At 36.3% G+C, this 19,360-nt stretch overlaps 3 protein-coding genes across 3 annotated transcripts; 1 reads left to right on the top strand and 2 right to left on the bottom strand.

Moving 5' to 3' along the window:
* Nucleotides 1–1,973: 1,973 nt before the first annotated feature.
* On the top strand, nucleotides 1,974–3,588 carry LOC113274348 (zinc finger CCCH domain-containing protein 17-like; the record flags this gene model as incomplete). Its single annotated transcript, XM_026523760.1, has 1 exon — nucleotides 1,974–3,588. A coding segment is annotated over one exon (1,329 nt), but the record flags the coding sequence as incomplete, so codon positions are not given.
* Nucleotides 3,589–3,939: 351 nt separating this feature from the next.
* On the bottom strand, nucleotides 3,940–5,520 carry LOC113271534 (magnesium protoporphyrin IX methyltransferase, chloroplastic-like). Its single transcript, XM_026521428.1, has 2 exons — nucleotides 4,885–5,520; nucleotides 3,940–4,529 (listed from the first exon to the last, which is right to left on the bottom strand). Exons 1-2 carry the CDS (start codon nucleotides 5,464–5,466, stop codon nucleotides 4,119–4,121), a joined length of 993 nt encoding a protein of 330 aa, XP_026377213.1. The 5' UTR covers nucleotides 5,467–5,520; the 3' UTR covers nucleotides 3,940–4,118.
* Nucleotides 5,521–15,907: 10,387 nt separating this feature from the next.
* LOC113271533 lies at nucleotides 15,908–19,060 on the bottom strand. The gene is made up of 2 exons (XM_026521427.1): nucleotides 18,521–19,060; nucleotides 15,908–16,991 (listed from the first exon to the last, which is right to left on the bottom strand). Exons 1-2 carry the CDS (start codon nucleotides 19,029–19,031, stop codon nucleotides 16,942–16,944), a joined length of 561 nt encoding a protein of 186 aa, XP_026377212.1. The 5' UTR covers nucleotides 19,032–19,060; the 3' UTR covers nucleotides 15,908–16,941.
* Nucleotides 19,061–19,360: the final 300 nt, after the last annotated feature.

Below are 19,360 nucleotides of genomic sequence, written 5' to 3'. Positions count from 1 at the left end.
TCTTTCGGTTTCTGAGTTCTTCTCCATGTAATAATGTGGTTTCCTCTGTAAGTTTTTTTATTTCTCGAGAAATGTGTTGTTTATAGCTCATGTTTTTGCTAATAACATCAGGTAGTTTGAAACTTGTCATGTGATGAATTGGTATCGCATTCGAGACATTCTTGATCATCGCGGATCTAGCTGCTTCAGACATATTGCTACCGTTCCAATTGGAAAATCTGTGGTCCATTTTTCACAAAGAATAGAAAAAGGGGTACGCTTTTTCCCGCCCACAAAGAAGGGTAATCTGAAGTACTTCTCATCTGAAATATTAAGATATCTGACCCGTAAAGTACCACTAATAGATTGACAAACCTCGGGGTCAAGATTAGAACTAAAATATACAGCTGATTTATTGAAGTTAATCAGCTGTCCTGAGCATAGAGAAAACTGGTGAATCACATGTAGCAGTTTTTGAACTTGGGAGTCATTAGCTTCGCAAAACAAAAGACAATCATCTGCAAAAAGCAGATGGTTAATCTTTGGTGCTGAGCGAGAAATTTTCATACCTATCAACTGACCAGTTTTCTCACGATAAACTAAAAATCTTGAGAACGACTCAATTGCTAGGATAAAGAGGTAAGGTGATAAAGGATCACCTTGCCGAATACCACGAGTAGGAGTGAATGCTAGAGTAGGAGTACCGTTCAACATGACTTCAATATGAGCTGTAGAGATACATTGTGAAATAAGTGGATGAAATTTTTCCGAGAACCCGAACCGTTTAAGAAAGTCCACTCTAATCTATCACATATTTATTAGGTGAAAACTCAAAATATCATGGTACGTAGACAATCTATTACCTATTTTCTTGGGTGAAAATCTGATTATATGGCAAAGCAAAAAGTGAAAAAAGAAAGTAGAGATAAGGGAAGGATGTAATTTATTTTAGGAGGATATTACGAATTGTCCAATCATCAACACCCGTAAACCAAAATATATATGAAAATTGAGTTATTTTAGGAAGATTTTTAGAAATTAACCATTTATCAATACCTACTTTTAAAAATAAAATAAAGTAGGATATTTATTTATTTATTTATTTAAGTATAAGGTTATATTTATAGAAGAATGATCCCTTCACATTTTTATGATAACACTATCTCACACGTTGGACATTATTTTTGTGAATAAAAACCAAATTGTAACGAATTTGAAGCTAATATTTTGAAGATATGTTCCTCTTACCAAGTTGTACATGCCTATTAAAAATGAGCTCATTCCGAAATACAAAACCTTACAATCTACCATTCTTAATTTCGACGGCCAGAAATCCGCAGATTTTCAACGGTTCATTTTCAAAGTAGTAGATGATGGTGTTATATGTTTCCAAATACGCTCATTTTCGGTAAGAAAGAAGAGCGTAATAGTAACATATTCCCAAAGTATTAGCTTCAAATCCGTTACGGTTTGATTTTACTTCGTAAAAATGACGTCCAACGTGTGAGATAGTGTGATAATAAAAGTGTGAGGGGATCCCTCCTCATATTTATAATCATATTTTATTTTAACTAATTCTAGGGTTACTCATATAAACAATATAAATGGTGGGTTTTAAAATTATTATTTTTGGGCTGCAAACGTTTTCCCCCCATATATATGATTGGTAAATAGGATAAATGAATGGGGATGATGGTTTATGTGAGTGGCAAATAGGAAAAGTTGAGTGGTAAATAGGAAAACCTACTTCTAATCTACGGGCGTCAAGATATGGAAAGTTGCTTAATCTGAGAAAGGGCTTACTTGTATTTTAACACACGCTTCCACCTCAATAAATAGATGCAAGGCGCTTGACTTGCCGAAATTAGTTTCACTTCCCGTTCTTCGTTTAAGTACAGTGCGGGAGCGATTAACCAGAGATTTTGGGGCTTATTTTATTTTCTTTTCCCTCTTACATATCAAAAGGTTCAATCTTTTCATTCCGTCAAGGTTAATTCAACTACCGCCGATCGAAATCAGTAAAGCTATGGGATTTCGATAGTAGGAAGAGGATACACAATAGACCTGCAGGAGAAAGAGGAGTTCCAACAAAAGATATAGTATGCAAATATTGGAAGGCAGGCAGATGTACAAGCAATCCGTGTCAGTATCGCCACAGTGAGCTGCCACAATCAAGTAGCAACATCAGGATACAACAACCTTCAGATCAGGGGAATTTCTCTGGTTCCTGCTCATTTCAGCGAAGAAAACAGAATACCTACAATCGAGCACCGCCTTCATATTGGGGCAGGGATCATGATCAAGGTGGAGCAGTTAATGGAAAGACGATTTGCAAATATTGGATGGATAATGAATGTTCTTTCGGTGAAAGTTGCAAATTCTTGCATCCGTGGTTTGCCGGTGATGATTTCACAATGTTGGCGCAACTTGCTGGACACGAGAAGGAGAAGGTCATTAGCGGGATTGCTTTACCAACAGGGACTAACAAATTAAAATTATATTCTGGTAGCAAAGATGGAACCGTTCGGGTCTGGGACTGTCAAACTGGCCACTGTTCTGCTGTAATTAACCTTGGATCTGAAGTTGGGTGTGTCATCAGTGAAGGACCCTGGGTCTTTGTTGGAATTAAGAATTGTGTCAAGGCTTGGAATACTCAAACTAATAGGGAACTCAGTCTTGGTGGTCCATCTGGACAAGTTTATGCCTTGGTTGTGGGAAATGAAATGCTATTTGCTGCAACACAGGATGGTAGCATATTGGTCTGGAAATTTGTTGCCGCAACCAATGGTTTTGAGCCTGCTGCTGCTCTTAAGGGTCATGGTGCATCTGTTCTTACGTTAGTCATAGGCGCTAATAGACTCTACTCTGGATCCATGGATAACACAATAAGGGTGTGGGAACTTGAGACATTACAGTGCATTCATACTCTGACAGATCACACATCAGTTGTAATGTCTGTTCTTTGCTGGGATCAGTATTTATTGTCATGTTCTCTGGACAAAACAATGAAGGTCTGGGCTCTTACCGAGAGTGGAAAGTTGGAAGTCATTTACAACCGTGAAGAACATGGTTTGCTAGCGCTCTCTGGGATGCCTGATGCACAAGGAAAACCTGTGTTGATATGCTCATGCAATGACAACACCGCTCGTCTCTATGACCTGCCATTGTTTACGGAAGGAGGAAAAATTTATGCCAAAGAGGAGATTCGAGCTATTCAAACTGCTCCTGGTGGTTTATTTTTTACTGGGGATGGAAATGGTGATCTAAAAGTGTGGAAGTGGACTGAACAATCACCCCCAGCAGCAGCAACAATACACCAGTGATGTAAACTGCATACTGGCAGTGTGGAGTGGAGTTCTGGACATTATAAGATTGAAGATTGTTGTCAGCAATTAATAACTACATTCAGTGAAGTTCACAAAAGTGAAATATTTTTCCGATGAACCAAGAAAACAAAAAAATGCGGCAATCAAAGACATGAAAATGATGTCAAAGCTTCCATTCTTTTAGTTTGGGTTTAATTTTTCATGAGAGTTTGTAATCTTTCGAGTCTCATTTATATGTAACATTGTATTAAAAACAAAATGCCGAAGTATGATAATGAATGAAAGCAATTCTTTTTTCGTTCTAAAAAAATGCTTTAAGAGACGATACCAAAAGTTATACTTATGCATCTAAGTTCATTCGTGTTCTGGTGCTCAAACAAAAACCTAACAATTTTTTATAACATAACATGGTTTTGATTTGGGGCACAAATACTAAAGGTGACAGTAAAACGCAAATTAGAAAAAAGAAACAACTAGTTGAGAACTGTAAATAGTAAAATCGTGATCAACACAGTTGAGAACCACTATCAGTGATGAAAGGAATAACTCATGTCATCATTACCTGGATAATATCGTTCATATGAAATAACACTCTTCTCCAACTCATGCATTATCATCCAGATGAACAACTTTGTAGCTGAAAATTCTCTAACTAAATTATATATTTCACCTTTTCACAATGTAGTACATTTTAATCCTTTTTCATTTCAACTTAACGAACAAAGGAATCCGAGGAGAAACAGTTACAAAAACAAAGTATAAAGTAAAAGTACAAGTACATACATGAGAACTACAGACCTGTACCTAATGTATTTAGGCAGGAACAGCTTCGATCAAATTGGCGAAGTAAAACTGCGTATTAGTGAATCCTTTTTTATTTACTTTCCACCCAGCCTTCTGTAGAGCTCTTTCTATATCTTCCTCTCTATGTAGGTATGCTCTCGTCGCCTTTGATGGCCCAGGAAACAGCTCACCTATTCTCTTCAATATATCATAGTAATATGTCTTAGGCGCAAAACTCAGTATCAGTCGTTTTTCAGCTAATGATGCTAAATGCGCAATCATCCCATCCGCTTTACTTTGTGGGTAATGTATCAATACGTCTAAGCAAACAACTGTGTCATATTTCCCATCCAAACTCTCTAAATCACTCACTGTAAACTTTGGCAACACTGGCACTACTGATGACCCATCACTGCTCCCTCCCAAAAGCTCTTCTTTTGCCTACAAAACAATGCAAATGATCGAATTTAAACAAAAGAGGACAGCCAGTATCTACAGATGATATCCTGCTAAATGCGCAGAACTTGGATTCAAGGGTTTGGGCAAAAATTACAATGTAATGCTAGAAGTCAGTTCAAAATTACGAAAACCAAACCCCTCTATATAATGCAATTTGCAGAAAGATTCAGTTCAACAGGTCGATCAAGCCGGTAAAGGATGGCATTGTACATTCTAAATATGCCCTTAATTAAGATGACGTTGTAGTATTGTACATTCTAAATATGCCTACATGTTTAGAATCTCCGTCCATTCATTCGACACAAAATTAGAAAGTTCATAATTACTGTGAAATTACCTGTTTCTCAGCTTCAGAAACCATAGCAGCAGAAATATCACTGGAATAAACAATGGCACCTTGTTTAGCTAAAGGAATAGACAAACAACCAGTACCACAACCAGCATCACAAACAGTAACACCTTCAAGAGACCTATCTTCAGTTAAAATCTTCATAACATTTTCGACAGTTTTAGAATGTCCCAATCTGATATCAAGCTGAACTTTATTAACATCATCAGTCTCACCATAAATCTTCTTCCATCTCTGAAACCCAGTACTATTGAAATACTCTCTTACAACTTCTTTATCACCACCACCAACTTCTTCTGCTTGAAGTTGTCGTCGCTTTTCGGGGTCTGCAATCGATAAAATTGCAGCTAATGCAGCAATTGAACCACCACCAAGTACTGCAAGTGTTGTACTGTCGAAGGTAGTTGTAATGGCTGAGACATCTGTTGCTGTTGATAATGGTGGGAGTGCTTTTGTTTGTGTGATTAAGGGTTTGTTAATTCTGCGTTTGTTGTTTGATAAAGGGAAATTATGGGTTTGATTTTGAGTGTGGAAACAGACTGGAGAAGATACAATTGTTGAGAATGCCATGAATTTTTCAGTGATGAAGAAAACAAAGAGTCTGCTCACTCAGGAATCTCTCAAAGGAGCTGATAATGTAATCCTCTGGATAGGATAATATCCTGGATTTCCTCTGAGTTTGGTGGTGGGTCCAACTTTGACTGTGGGTCCTAGGAGTACTTTACTGGTAACGGAATGGTGTTTCGATTCGAGGGTCGTGCCAGAGCAACCTGATTATTAGAAAATAGTACCAACCAATCCAGACTAGAAGTCGGGAGAAAGTGATATGGTCAAGCGAAATTCAAACCCTTAGTCAACCTCAGTCAATTTTGATTTCTCTTCTGTTTCTTTGATCTGATCTGTAATTTCCTTCTCATTTAATTCTTCTTTGGTTTTATCTTTATCAATTTCTGTCAGTTTTCTTAATTTGGTTTAATTCTCGATCTTTTTTTCTTCTTTTTTTGTCCTAATTTTGATTTTCATGTTTTAATCAGATGTGTCATACTCTGGTACTAATCAATCTTGTTTTTTCTCTTAATGGCGGATTAAATCTTCTATTGCTTGTTGCCACGCATTAGTATTGCAGTAATGTCCTATTACATCCTTGAATTTTTACTCAGTTGGCAGTTTCACAGTTGGCATCTTCAAAGTTGGCTTTATCTGGCAGTGGTGCGTATGATAGTCGTTGTTATCCTGTTTCTTCATTTTAATATGATTTGGGTTCAGTATATTGGTTGGTTCAATTACCTATTAAGGAATCTAGCTTTTGATATCATCTTTTATCACCCTCATACTTTGATTTCTCAAACCCCTTTCTCTGATCGACAAATTTTGTAATTCTTTCTTCCATAGTTATCATATCTGTTATTTGACACTACTACCATTTTCGCTTATAAAACTCGCAATATCACTTCCATTTTCATTCATACCCATCTTTGTTCTTTTCACTTTTTCCTTTTCTTCATCCTTATGGATACACCTTGTATGAATAATATTACCAACCAAATGGATGATATATCTATCAGTGATGAACCTATTAAAAGAAGGGTAGTTATGCATTCTAATACTGCTATATTAACTGGAATCAGAGAGTGGAGATTTAGTTTGGAAGATAAATTATATGCTCCTGGTATTATGATTTGGCAAGATGCAGAAAGAGCTGCCAAGTTCATTTGGCCTCACCTTAGAAGACGTAATCAGTGGTTGGTTCAGGTACACAGTCTAGAACCTAACATCTTTGTTATAAAATTTCAAGAATCAGATGACAAAGATGCTATTTTAATTGGAGGTGCTTGGAATTTTGATGGTTACTTAATTGTCTTGAAAGATTGGAATCTTACCATGGATTATCACTTACAAGATTTCTCAGTGTCTCCTTATTGGCTAGAGTATAAATACCTTTTGCCTGAGTTTACTTATGCTGATATTCTAAGAATGATTGGTAATATTGTGGGTGAGGTAAGAGTTATTGAACCCGATGGTGTTAATCCTCCAACTTCTTCTAAATATAGAGCCCTAGTTCTTATTAATGTCAATACCCCTTTAATAACTGGAATTACTGCTGCAAGTGCTGCTGGAGTCACTAGGTGGATTGGTTTCTTTTATGAAAAACAACCTTATCGTCTTTGTTCTGAATGTAAGGTTGTTAACCATGAGGAAAATGATTGTGCTGGCATGACTCACAGGAGACATGAAATGGAAGAGGTTGTTCGAGGCTTTGGTTTTGTTGAACCTGTTTTGCCACCTCAGAGAAACCCGCTTCAAGAAGCTCAACTTTTTCTACAACATGGTTCTCAGTGTAGATCAAGATTGGGGATGCCTAATACTCAAGAGCAGCCAAGACCTTTTGATGGTATGCATCTTTCTATCTTTTCGGCAACAGACTCTGATACTGGTGCTTCGTCTTCGCATCATAATCAATTTCAACCTTCTTCTACTGTTACTAGTGATGGATCTAGTACTAGTGGTACTAAAAAGAGATATCGAAGAACTCCTACTTTGGTTATTACTTCTGAGCCTGCTACAGCTAATGGTGATGATAATTTAACTGCTCGCATTACTGAAACTGCCTCTGTTCAGGATAATAATACTTCCACTGATGGTAATATTATGTGGGACATTGCTGCTGCAAATGCTTGCGATGCACAGAACCATACTGATGCATGGCAACAGGTTTTTGTCTCTCACCCTTCTCTTTTACTGTTATTTAGTTTTTATCTGTTTTATTTTTCTTGCTTTTGTTTTCAATCTTGTTTTCTGTTCTGTAACTTTATCATTTTACAAAATATGCGGATTTTTTCTTGGAATTGTCAGGGTATAGGAAATCCCAATACCAGAGATTATCTTCGGTTTTGTTTGAACAATAATGACCCTGATATTTTTTTCTTGTGTGAAACGAAAGCTCAAACTAATAATATGAGATTATATCTCACTCATACTAGGTATCCTCACTTTTGGTTTGATCCTTCAATAGGACTCTCTGGTGATATTGCTTTAGCTTGGAAACAAGGAATAGATATGGAAATTATGCATACTACTCATGACATTATTCATGCTATTGTGCATACTCATGATAACAGTAAGGATTTCCTTATTACTTTTATGTACGGTGCTCATGATACTGTTGAAAATAATGACCATTGGAAATATCTTCTGAATATGTGTTCTTCTGTTAATTTTCCTTGGATTTTAATTGGGGATTTAAACTTTACTATGTATGATTATGAAACTCACAGCAATAACAACTCTCATGCTCATCTATCTATACATATTAGGAGTATTTCTCAACAATTAGGCCTCACTGATTTGGGTTATTCTGGTGTTGATACTACTTGGTCGAATCATAGATCTGGTAATGATCATGTTGCTGTTAGATTAGATAGGGCATTAGTTAATCGTCTTTGGATTGATCATTACACTCAAGCCCATCTTCAACATTTAGTTCCAATAGCTTCTTATCACGGTCCCATTTTGTTGAATACTGTCAACAGCCCTAGCAAACATTCTCCTTTAAAGTCATACAAATGCTGGTTTCAAATGAGCTCTTGCACTGACACTATTAACCAAAGTTGGAAGCAACAGTTCTTGGGTTCTCCTTCTTATCAGTTCTCAGGTAAGCTTAAATATACTAGAACTCAGCTGGAACTCTGGAAAAAGTTCTCCTTTGGCAACATTAAAGCTAATCTTCAGAATATTCAGAATCGTCTTCAACATTGTTATGCAAATAATCTTCCTCCTCATCATCCTGAAGTTAAATAGTTAAGTAATTCCTTACAACATTGGCTTATTATTCAGAAAGAGTACTTCATGCAACAAGCTGGTAGTAAATTTCTGTAAGCTGATATAAACACCTCATACTTTCATTCGATATCAAACTTTAACAAAAAAATATCTCACATTCATGCAATTAAAGGCCCCTTAGATATTTGGTATGACTCAAGAAGTGATATTGAAGGCATTTTTCTTAATCATTTTACTAATATCTCAACTTCTTCTAAGCCTCTTGTTCAACAGGATATTTTGCGGCTTTTTAATCCTTGCATTTATGAAGCACAGAATAACTATCTTGTACAAGTTCCAGATGCTCAAGAAATCAATGACATTGTTTTCCAAATCAAACCTTGGGCTTCACCTGGTCATGATGGCTTTCAAGCAGCCTTTTATCAACAATGTTGGGATACAGTCAGCTCTGAGGTAATCTCCATGGTTCAATACTTTTTTACCTACAAACACATGCTCAAAGCCATCAATCACACTTATCAGGTTTTAATCCCCAAAATTCAACATTCTCAAACCCCTGCAGACTATAGGCCTACTAGTCTATGTAATGTTAGCTATAAAATAATCTCAAAATTTTTAGCTAACCGTTTAAAACCTTTACTGCCAAATATTATCTCCCCTACCCAATCTGCCTATGTACCAGGCAGACATATCCATGACAATGTCATCACTTCTCATGAGATTCTTCACAGTATGAAACTCAAAAAGTTTAATCAAGCCTTGGTTGGTTTGAAATTAGACATGTTGAAAGCTTTCGACAGGGTAGAGTGGACTTTTTTACTTTCGATTTTTCGTCAGTTAGGTTTTCATGAAGATTGGATTACTTTGATTGATCAGTGCATCTCTACTACAAATGTTTCTCTACTCATCAATGGAATACCTAGTACTACTTTTTCCCAACTCGTCGTATTTGTCAGGGTGACCCTTTGTCCCCTTATTTTTTCTTGTTTGTCATGGAAGCTTTTTCTCGACTTTTACAATAAAATATTGATTCTGGTCAACTTCATGGGATTAAAATTAATAGGCATTGTCCTGCAATTAATCATCTATATTGTTTTTCCAAGCTACTCCTTCTCATATTGGTCATATTCAGCATCTACTTCATATTTTTGGGCAAGGTTCTGGTCAGGTTATTAACATGCAGAAATCGACTATTTTTTTTGGTAGGCACACTTGAACTGCTCAAAAGTCTAATATTTCTGGCATGCTTAATATGAAAGTGATTGGTCTTGGAGAAAAACATTTAGGAATCCCTCTTTTGATGCATAAATCAAGGCATAAGAACTGTCAAGGTATTTTAGATAACATGAACAACAGATTACAAGGTTGGCACAGTAAAATCGTCAACCAAGCAGGTAGAACTACTCAGATTAATGTTGTTTTAAGTACTATGGGAATGTATCAGATGCAGTTCTTTAAGTTACCAAAGACTACTATTCATGAAATGGATAAAATCCAAAGATCTTATTGGCGAAACAACTTCAGCAATCGCAAGTCTCAACAACTGTTTTCTTGGGGAATTGCTTATTTGCCGAAAAGACTTGGTGGTTTGGGTCTCAAAAAATTGAGCAATTATAATTTGGCCTTTCTTGCAAAATTAGCACGGAAGCTAATTCACAAAAGAGGAGTTGTGGGCTAGAATATTAAAAGGTAAATATTTTCCTTTTAATGATTTGCAATTCTTTCCTTCTCCAACTACTACTAATTCTAGCTGGATTTGGCAAAGTATTTGTCTTGGTCTCAATATTGTTTTGAAGTATGCTAAATGGCAAGTAGGGGATGGAACTCGTATCAATATTTGGAAATCTAATTGGATCCCTAATATGCAATATTCTATCCAAGAGTGGGATGAGTTGAATATTCATAATCATCAATGGGTTACTGAGCTTATTGATTCACATACTCAACAATGGGATATTCCTCTGCTTCGAAAACTGTTTCAACCAGATCAGGTGAATGCAATTCTAACTATTCTTGTTCAATTAGATCAGCAAGATACTTTAGTCTGGCCTTTCACTGCCACTGGTGTTTTTACCATTGCTTCAACATACAAGTTGCTATGTGAAAAAGATATGCCTCCTGATGCTTCTATGGGACTAACTCCTCAATTTTGGTTAAAATTTTGGAAACTGAAATTACCTTACAAGTTTCAACTCTTTTTCTGGAAAGGTATTCATAATGCTCTCCCTGTCAAAGCTAAGCTGCTTAAACATATGGGTGCTTCTCATCAACAATGCATTATGTGCAACATTGGTCAGGTTGAAGACTTGGATCATATGTTGCTGCATTGTCCATTTGCTCAAGCAATATGGAATTATTTCTATCCTCAGATGTATTCTTCTTTACTACAGCAGTCTTCTTTTCTTGCTTGGATTTAGACTTGGCAGCTCAAGAATTCTTCTATTAGTATCCACCAGTCAGTTGATTCTATCCACTTTATTATTTGCATAATGCATTTCATCTGGAAACATAGGTGTAGAATTGTGTTTGATAATATTTCTCACAATCCCAACACAATCATTCATCATATAAAGTCTTACATTGCTCATCATCATTTAGGCATTTCTGCTGTGAGTCATAATAGTTCTCTTACAACTTGTTCTAAGTTAGATCTTCACTGGAAACCACCTCTTCTGAATTTTTTGAAGATAAACATTGATGCTTCTTATAATGCTAATTCTTTGCTAGCTGGTATTGGAATTATAATTCGAAATCATGCAGGAGCATATGTTCTGGGAAGGGCAACATTAAAGAGAGCTATAAATATACATCAAGCAGAAGCTTGGGCTTTACTTGAAGCATGGAAATGGCGACAATTAATGGTTGGTCTCATGTTATATATGAAACATATAATTTGGCTATAAGTTCTTATTTGCAGCAGTAATCTGTTCTTTCTCACTGGCAAAGTATGCCTTTACTTCGAAAATGTGTTAATATTTGTAATAATAACCCGGTTTGGTCTTGTGTGTTTGTATACAGAAACTGTAATTAGGCTGCAGATGCTTTGGCTAAGGCAGCCCGTAAACATAATTTATGTGGGGAATGGTGGTTTCATCCACCTGCTATGTTAGTTTCTCACATATTTCATGATGTAAGATATTTGGATGTGTAATTTAAGTAAGTTCCTTTGTTCAAAAAAAAACACATGATTATTAGAGTTCTTGCGGGCTTGGTTTTCAAGACGAGCCCGGTTCCTTCTTTATTTATTAGTTTGCATAAAAGAAAACTAAGGTTCAGCGGCAACCTGTCTTGTTGTAGTCACTCTTGCATAAATAAAACTAGGAATGTTTCTATCCAAATTATTTTATATGTTTTGGCGGCGCATCCTTAGCTATTGTATCAGCAATTCTATTACTCCCTTTATATCTTTGCTTAAACTTCACTTGATGAAATGAACTCTTGAATTCTGCAATTTCTCGGACAAGGACGTTAGTTTTCCAGTGAGACTCATCTTTATTATTTAACGACGGAAACAAAAATAGAATCACTTTTCACTTCCACACGATGTATGCCCAACTTAGCAACCGACTTTAGAAATGCTCCTGGAATCCACCTTTTCCGCATTCTTGTTTAGTATTAAGTACCCGCCAAGCCTTCCTCCCCCTTTCCAGTTGAATACTGGAAATTCCTATCTCTGAAACTTCTGCAATATTATTATTATTCTTGAAAATGTGCTTGCCAAAATAGGGAAAAAAGGTTACATCTTCAACTATAATGACTCTACCAATCCCTGCAAAACCACACCCATTTGAAGAGCCGTCAGTATTTAGCTTACAAAAACCTGTACTGGGCCCATGCCAAGCAATATGAATCTCTTGCATCTCCTTCCATCCTGCATACAAGTATGAATTAACATTATGTAATTTACGAGCCTTAGTGTTTAGAAAGCTCCCACATAGTATTGGATGTCACATTTTGAAAGACTAGTTTGTTTTTGTGGGACCATACACTCTACAAAGTGAAAGGACAAACATCTTTCTATTTAAAATCCTTTACGCGAGTGTCATAATTCCACATCTTTCGTAAGAAACTAGTAGATCAGATATCGTAATTATATTAAACACTAAGCTAGTCCATTACATTATCCCAGATTGCTCACACTTTACGATAAATGAAATGGAGCACACTTACCTTATCCCAGATTGGTCACACTTTAGAGCACCCAAAAAATAAATAAAATGGAGTTTCAAAATATACATCTAGGATGAGTATATCTGGTCTTACGATACAAACATTCATTCAAATTTAATTTGTTATGGAAAAGTTTCCCCACAAAGAACTTATACTTAAAAGGACGGTGTAATTTCCAGTCTTCATTCCTTATTAGAAGCAAGAGTATCACTGGCTTTCACATTCATGAATCTATAAGCCTCTTTAATTGTACAACACCAAACTTACAAGCATTCCACAATACAGGTCTATCAAAATTACTATTAGCATTATTGACAGGAATAAGAAGAATGAATGCACGGTATCGTAATTATTATATAACATTCTAGATTTCCAACACCAAGTTATTATTTCCCATTTTTCAGTAATATCACTAAACATTTTTCACTAACCCTACCCCATTGAAGAGGAACGCCGAGGTGCTTACTTGGATTCTCAGAAACCTGTACTCTAAGTGCATTAGCCATGCATTTGCTGAAACTTCTTCCGAGATTAAAGGAATTTAGCAGAGTGGACTTTCTCTCATTGATTTTCTGTCCCGTCTAAGAACAAAACTTATCTAGGATACTTCTAAGATTAAGAGCATTTTTGTGGGAGGCCTTCAAAAAGATGATAATATCAACTGCAAAAAGGGAGTGAGTTATTATGGGTGCATATCTATCAACTCTAAAACAAGTCCTATTAACAATACTATCATTAATAATCATGAAAAGAGACTATAGATGAAGACATGTCAACTCTACCGAGAAGCATACCTTCACAAATTGGTGATAGTAATCCTTAATTTGAAATTACAATCGTTGTTATCACTCTAATTTATGATCTATAATTATATTTCGGTTGATGTAAGGTTGGGGCATCTGATTATCTTTATGTCGGTTAGGATGTAAGGCGGTTAGAAGAGAGAGATATCTGAAGTCTGATTTCTATTAATGAAATGATATTATCTACATTAACAACCTTTCTAGATATTTATATATTGTATGAACATGGGGATTACATGTAAATGACTTTCATCTTTAGTAAGCACCTGACAGCTGGGACCCAATTAACTTTCCCGCCTTGCACTTGTTATAACATGAGACAACTCTTCATTATGACTATCTTGTTTTTCAGGTCGTCACTCAGCCGACAACATCGAGGTTCTTCTCAGCTTCGCTATTAGACTCGGATCTTTCTCGTTTATTTCTATGTCTCTTTTGTATTTGGCCACCTGTGGTTTAATCCTTGGACATCTGGTTCAGATATTCGACATGACCTTGACTTTTATTTCACGTCTCAGTTGTATTACTCTTCAGATGTCAGTTATCTATATGCTATATTTTGTCATCTACATATTGACCCCTGTTTAATTAAAGTAAGTCTGTAGACTTCTTTTATTAAACTTAATTTATTTTTCTTTGATAGCTCATAAATTTATTTGTGCCGACCTTTATCAACTTATTTTGTGCTGATGTTTGATAAGATACCTGGGTATTCTATTTAGGTGTCTATTCCACCTTTTCGAGTTCCTTCTGGTATTTAGGGTTTTCCCAGGTTATACATACGTCCCATTTCCTTCCCAAAAGTTAAGTATCCTTTATAAAGATATTAGATGTACTTATCGATCCAGTATTTTGTCTTGTTATGTCATGTCAGACTAGGTGTTGACTTAGTTACTTTCCGTAAATTTATATTTTTCTCTTCCACCGAGTTGTCCGTACTATTTAATCGAGCTAATCAATCTCGTGAAATTCAAATATTCTTTTAAAAATATATTTTTTATATAGTTGTTAATTATGAGCACAGTTGTTTATTTTTCGGAGAGTGTTCACTTCCTTGGAATTACAAAAGTTTGGTAATTAAGAAAAAATAATTCGCCCATTCTCAATCGTGCAGTTTTTTGACCTGTGGTGGTGGGTTACCACTGACGTGTCTTTGATACATGGGGAGACGTGGGAGTTATTCACCGTTAACCGTATATTACGATTTCATTTTCTTCCCTCGTTTGTGAAAAAGTGAAATTTGTTTGTCATAGATTATTTGTATGATAATCATCTTATTCTCATAGACAACTCTTTTTAAGTTCGCCTTTCTGATTCATACTTGAAAAAGCGTGGGTATAACAACCACACCCAATAATTCGTTCGGAAATCTGTATAGACTAACTCCAATATAATTCTGAGAGCACCATCTTATAAAGCGAGCTTAATCAAGAAATATACCAAAGAGTTATATCTCAAATTCTCAATACAATCTGCAATCAAACGGATAGAAATTTGTGAGCCCGATTGATATGAGAAATAACTTGGACGGTACGAAAGACCAATGCCCAAGTGTCAATCAATTTATATCAATAACCAAAGGTCGGATTTACTAATTGATTGAACTACACACAAGCTGTGATATTTCAATTATATAAACAAATATAATGCAGAAAATAAATAACACAGACACCAGAAGTTTTGTTAACAAGCAAACCGCAAATGTAGAAAAACCCCGGGACCTAGTCCAATTTTGAACACCACATTGTATTAAGCCGCTATAGACACTAGCCTACTACAAGTTAACTTCGGACTCGAATGTAGTTGATCCCTAACCAAGTCTCACACCGATTAAGGTACAGTCGTGTTCCTTAAGTATCTGAATCCCAGCAGGACTCTACACACTTGATTCTCTTAGCTGATCTCACCCACAACTAAGAATTGCTATGACCCAGGGTCGAAGACTTATAAACAAATCTGTCTCCCAAAGATAAGTCTATTCTGATAGATAAATTTGTCTCCCACAAAAGTACCTATGAAGTTTTTTTTTCCGCCTTTTGATAAATCAAGATGAACAGGAACCAATTGATAATCCGGTCTTATATTCCCGAAGAACAGCCTAGAAATATCAGTGACTTCACAATAACTTAACTATATGTGTCATGTACCTAGATGTACAATAACAATACTTGGATCATAAACACCGATGATATCTCAATTCTCACAAATCAAGCCTATTGGTTCCGAAGAACACAACCTAAATCGATAAATCGATAATTTTCATTATAATTTGCTTAAATAGTTTGATTACAGACTCTCCGTATATATACATTAGTTAGGTCTCCCTACTAGATAACGATCCTAAGCCACACAGATGGTTACATCTCAACCATCCATTATACTTCTAATTAACTCTAATTAAACTACTAATTAACAATTAATATTAAAGGCTAACTACCACCAGGATTATGATAAGGGACACCCTCTTCTCTTAGTACATGACAATCCCCGCTCCTTGGAAACATCCTTGTCCTCAAGGATGTGAACTGAGTTTCCAGGGACACCCTCTTCTCTTATGTAGGTACATCTTCAGAGAAGTAGCCGTGAGACACGTCCGCTGTCTGCCACACAAATGGCAAAGGAAAATGACCACAAGGAAGGAGTTCTTGTTGTAAAGTCTATCGTTGACCTGAACCTGGTTGTGTTGTGTTGTCCATGGTAAACTGCAGCCCTATAATCAGCAACACCTCTAGATGGATAAGTATTCATGCCAACAGTCCTTAAAACCTCGGTATTGTCTGTGCTGTTGTGGTATGGAGGAAGAACTACAAAAATGGAGTCACAATTACTTCCATACATCCATCCACTTTGCGCATCAAAATAAGAGAAAGCATCCTGTAGCTTCACAATTACTGCAACAACGAAATATACAGAAATGTGCACCGGTAGACAAGCCAGCTGAGCCTCACCATTTACTGCCAAGACACACCTCAAGAAAACCCATTCTCACATACAAACTCTCAAAACCCACCTGAGTGTGAAGTATACACTAACAAGCACCACATCTGGAAGTACTATGAAAAAAGGGACAGCAACAACAGTAATTTGAAATGGTCTTGGTGCAGTCCTATGTAATTGTCCACCTTGGCCAGGAAAATGAGATGAAATAGTTGTAAGAGAAACTGGCACCATCGTCACCAGAATGAATGCTGCCCATCCATCATCCTTTAAATGTTCATATACAGCCACATAAATGTCCACTTCACCTGTGGGTACCATTAATTTCCCACCCATGGCAGAGACAAACCCAATTTCAAACTCCCATTCCACAAAACAAGAAGTCCACATACGGAGTTCGAATGCCTTCCCACGATCAAACAATGTACGAGTATAAGAAAAATAATTATAAAAACAGTCAATACAGAGAAACTTGCAGTAGAATAACACCTTAGAACTATGAAAAAGAATGACAAAAGTATTGAATGAACGTGGCTGTGCATATTTAGAGTTGCGAATGAAAATTATATAGCAACAATAACATAGAAATTGTTCTGTTATTGGTATGCCCTTCCACAATTCACTAACTGTGTCTCCTGTATTACAAAGCAACCCACGTTGAAGCTGTAAAAGAGTATGAGCTTCGCCACTGTTCCGAATCCACACCATCATTCGGTTGCGACCAGAAATAAGATACTGTACAAGGTCAGATATAGAAACACAACTCTAATTAGAATGTTTAACTGCCATTAGAGCTATATCTTCGGTAGTTGTATCTATTGGGATCCATCTGAAGCATTCCGACCCGCTATGAACTCCCAACCAATGAGCAAGTAGGAATGATGTAACATCATCACTATTCAATCTCCCCACTACAGCCTCGGCTAATTTACCCAAAATCACATTTCTCGCAACCATAGTAGCCCTCTCAACAACAAATGTAGCATCATGAACATATAAAGGAACAATCAATTGTATACCCGAAAAGTATGAGTGGTACCCAAAGCTCAACAGAAAAATCAAATTCTCATAAGAAAAAACACCAGCTGAACTGTGAAACTGAATCAGCTGTGCAGATACCTGTCTAATCAATGCACAAGTTCGATCAATCTGGTCAAACCAATTACTATGAGACGCATGAAACCACAGTGTAACATGAAAGAAGACCCAAGGTCGCAGATATAAGAACCAGTGGTGAAGTATGATTACAGTATTGAACAATATAGAATCATTCATACAGTCCAAAATCCCTAAACAAATCCGAGTGACTACCAATAATCCGAAAGAATGAACTGCAATCTCATGACCGAAACCACACTCCATCTGTAAAATAATAAATTCTTATCTGCACATCTGAACCATGTGAAGCAACAACTGAGGAACCATCTTAATAGGAAGTATTCTAGCCAATAGAACATTGTCTTTCTCATACATTGTGACCAACAGCAGATTACCATTTCTAACATCAATATCATTAACATATACATGAACCATTAGACACAGAGATGACAATTCAGATAGGTACCTCCATCTAGCAATTGATAGAAAAATAGATTTCTCTTTATAAACATCCATCAAGATGGGACAATTAAAAATTCTCAAACAAGAAACAAATGTATTACCACAGAGGGTGAAGCTTTTCATACTTCTACAAGGATACCTTCTAGTAAATGCAGAACATTCTTGAGCAACTACTCTAGACATTATGAGTAACATAATTTTATTTATCTGTGACATTTCAACAAATACTTTCCTTGCATCATGAATTTTAGCAATATTACCACACAATAGAGCAAACAAATTGATAAACCATAAATCGGAATCACACCCAAAGCTATGAATCAATTTCTCAAGGTTTTTCTCAGAAGTACACGATGATAAAACAACATACTTACCTCGATCAAATAAGCATGGAGTATCATCAGGATAGAGAGAAAAACAATCCAGAGAGAGTAACTTGTTGTGATGAAAGAACAACTTCTTCAAGTATTCAGAATTTTCGAAAGTTATCTCAAACTTATTGGATTGAAAATCCAGGGCAGAACCATATACCTCATCACTTTTGATTTGATTCAACTCGGAGAAGTTCATCTCTGGTGTAACAGCTTCCTTAGAATGGGATCGCACACCATTAAGTGAACCAACATCTTCGTTTTCAACAAACAATAATTGAGGAATTAAATCCAATTGGATAGAATCATCATCTTCTTCAAAGAAATAAGAAGGAATCAACTCTAAATCCGAAGATTCATCGAATAAAAATGAAGGAATCAAATCCTCTAGAGAATCAACTTCTTCATTGTCGACAAAGAAAAATGGAGGAATCAATTCCAACGCAAGCGAATCATCTTCTTCTTCATCAATACCCATAGGAATTGGTATTGCTTCTTCAGATTCAACAACCATGAAATCTCTAATCGGTGTAATAGATTCTCCAAATTTTGATTTCGAATCTAAAATCCCAATTGAAGCATCAGTGTTTTTGGGGTTAGGGTTGGGAATAGAGCTGTCAAACGGGCGGATCGGGGCTGGCTTGTTACGGGTTACATGAGTACGGGTTACCACGGGCCAAAATCCGCGGGTTGATATTCTTCACGGGTGGTCATTTTTTCTACCCGCGCCCGTAACAGGTAAAGCTTGCGGGTTCACGGGTTAGTCCGGCTTGTTTAATTAAAACTAAAATTAAAAATTAATCAACTTAATTTATGACAAATTACAATTATCAAACACAAATT

Source organism: Papaver somniferum, chromosome 4 (assembly GCF_003573695.1).
Source record: "Papaver somniferum cultivar HN1 chromosome 4, ASM357369v1, whole genome shotgun sequence".
NCBI classification, from domain to species: Eukaryota; Viridiplantae; Streptophyta; class Magnoliopsida; order Ranunculales; family Papaveraceae; genus Papaver; species Papaver somniferum.
Note: the sequence above shows the minus strand (reverse complement) of the source record. Positions and strands in the feature narration are given on the sequence as shown.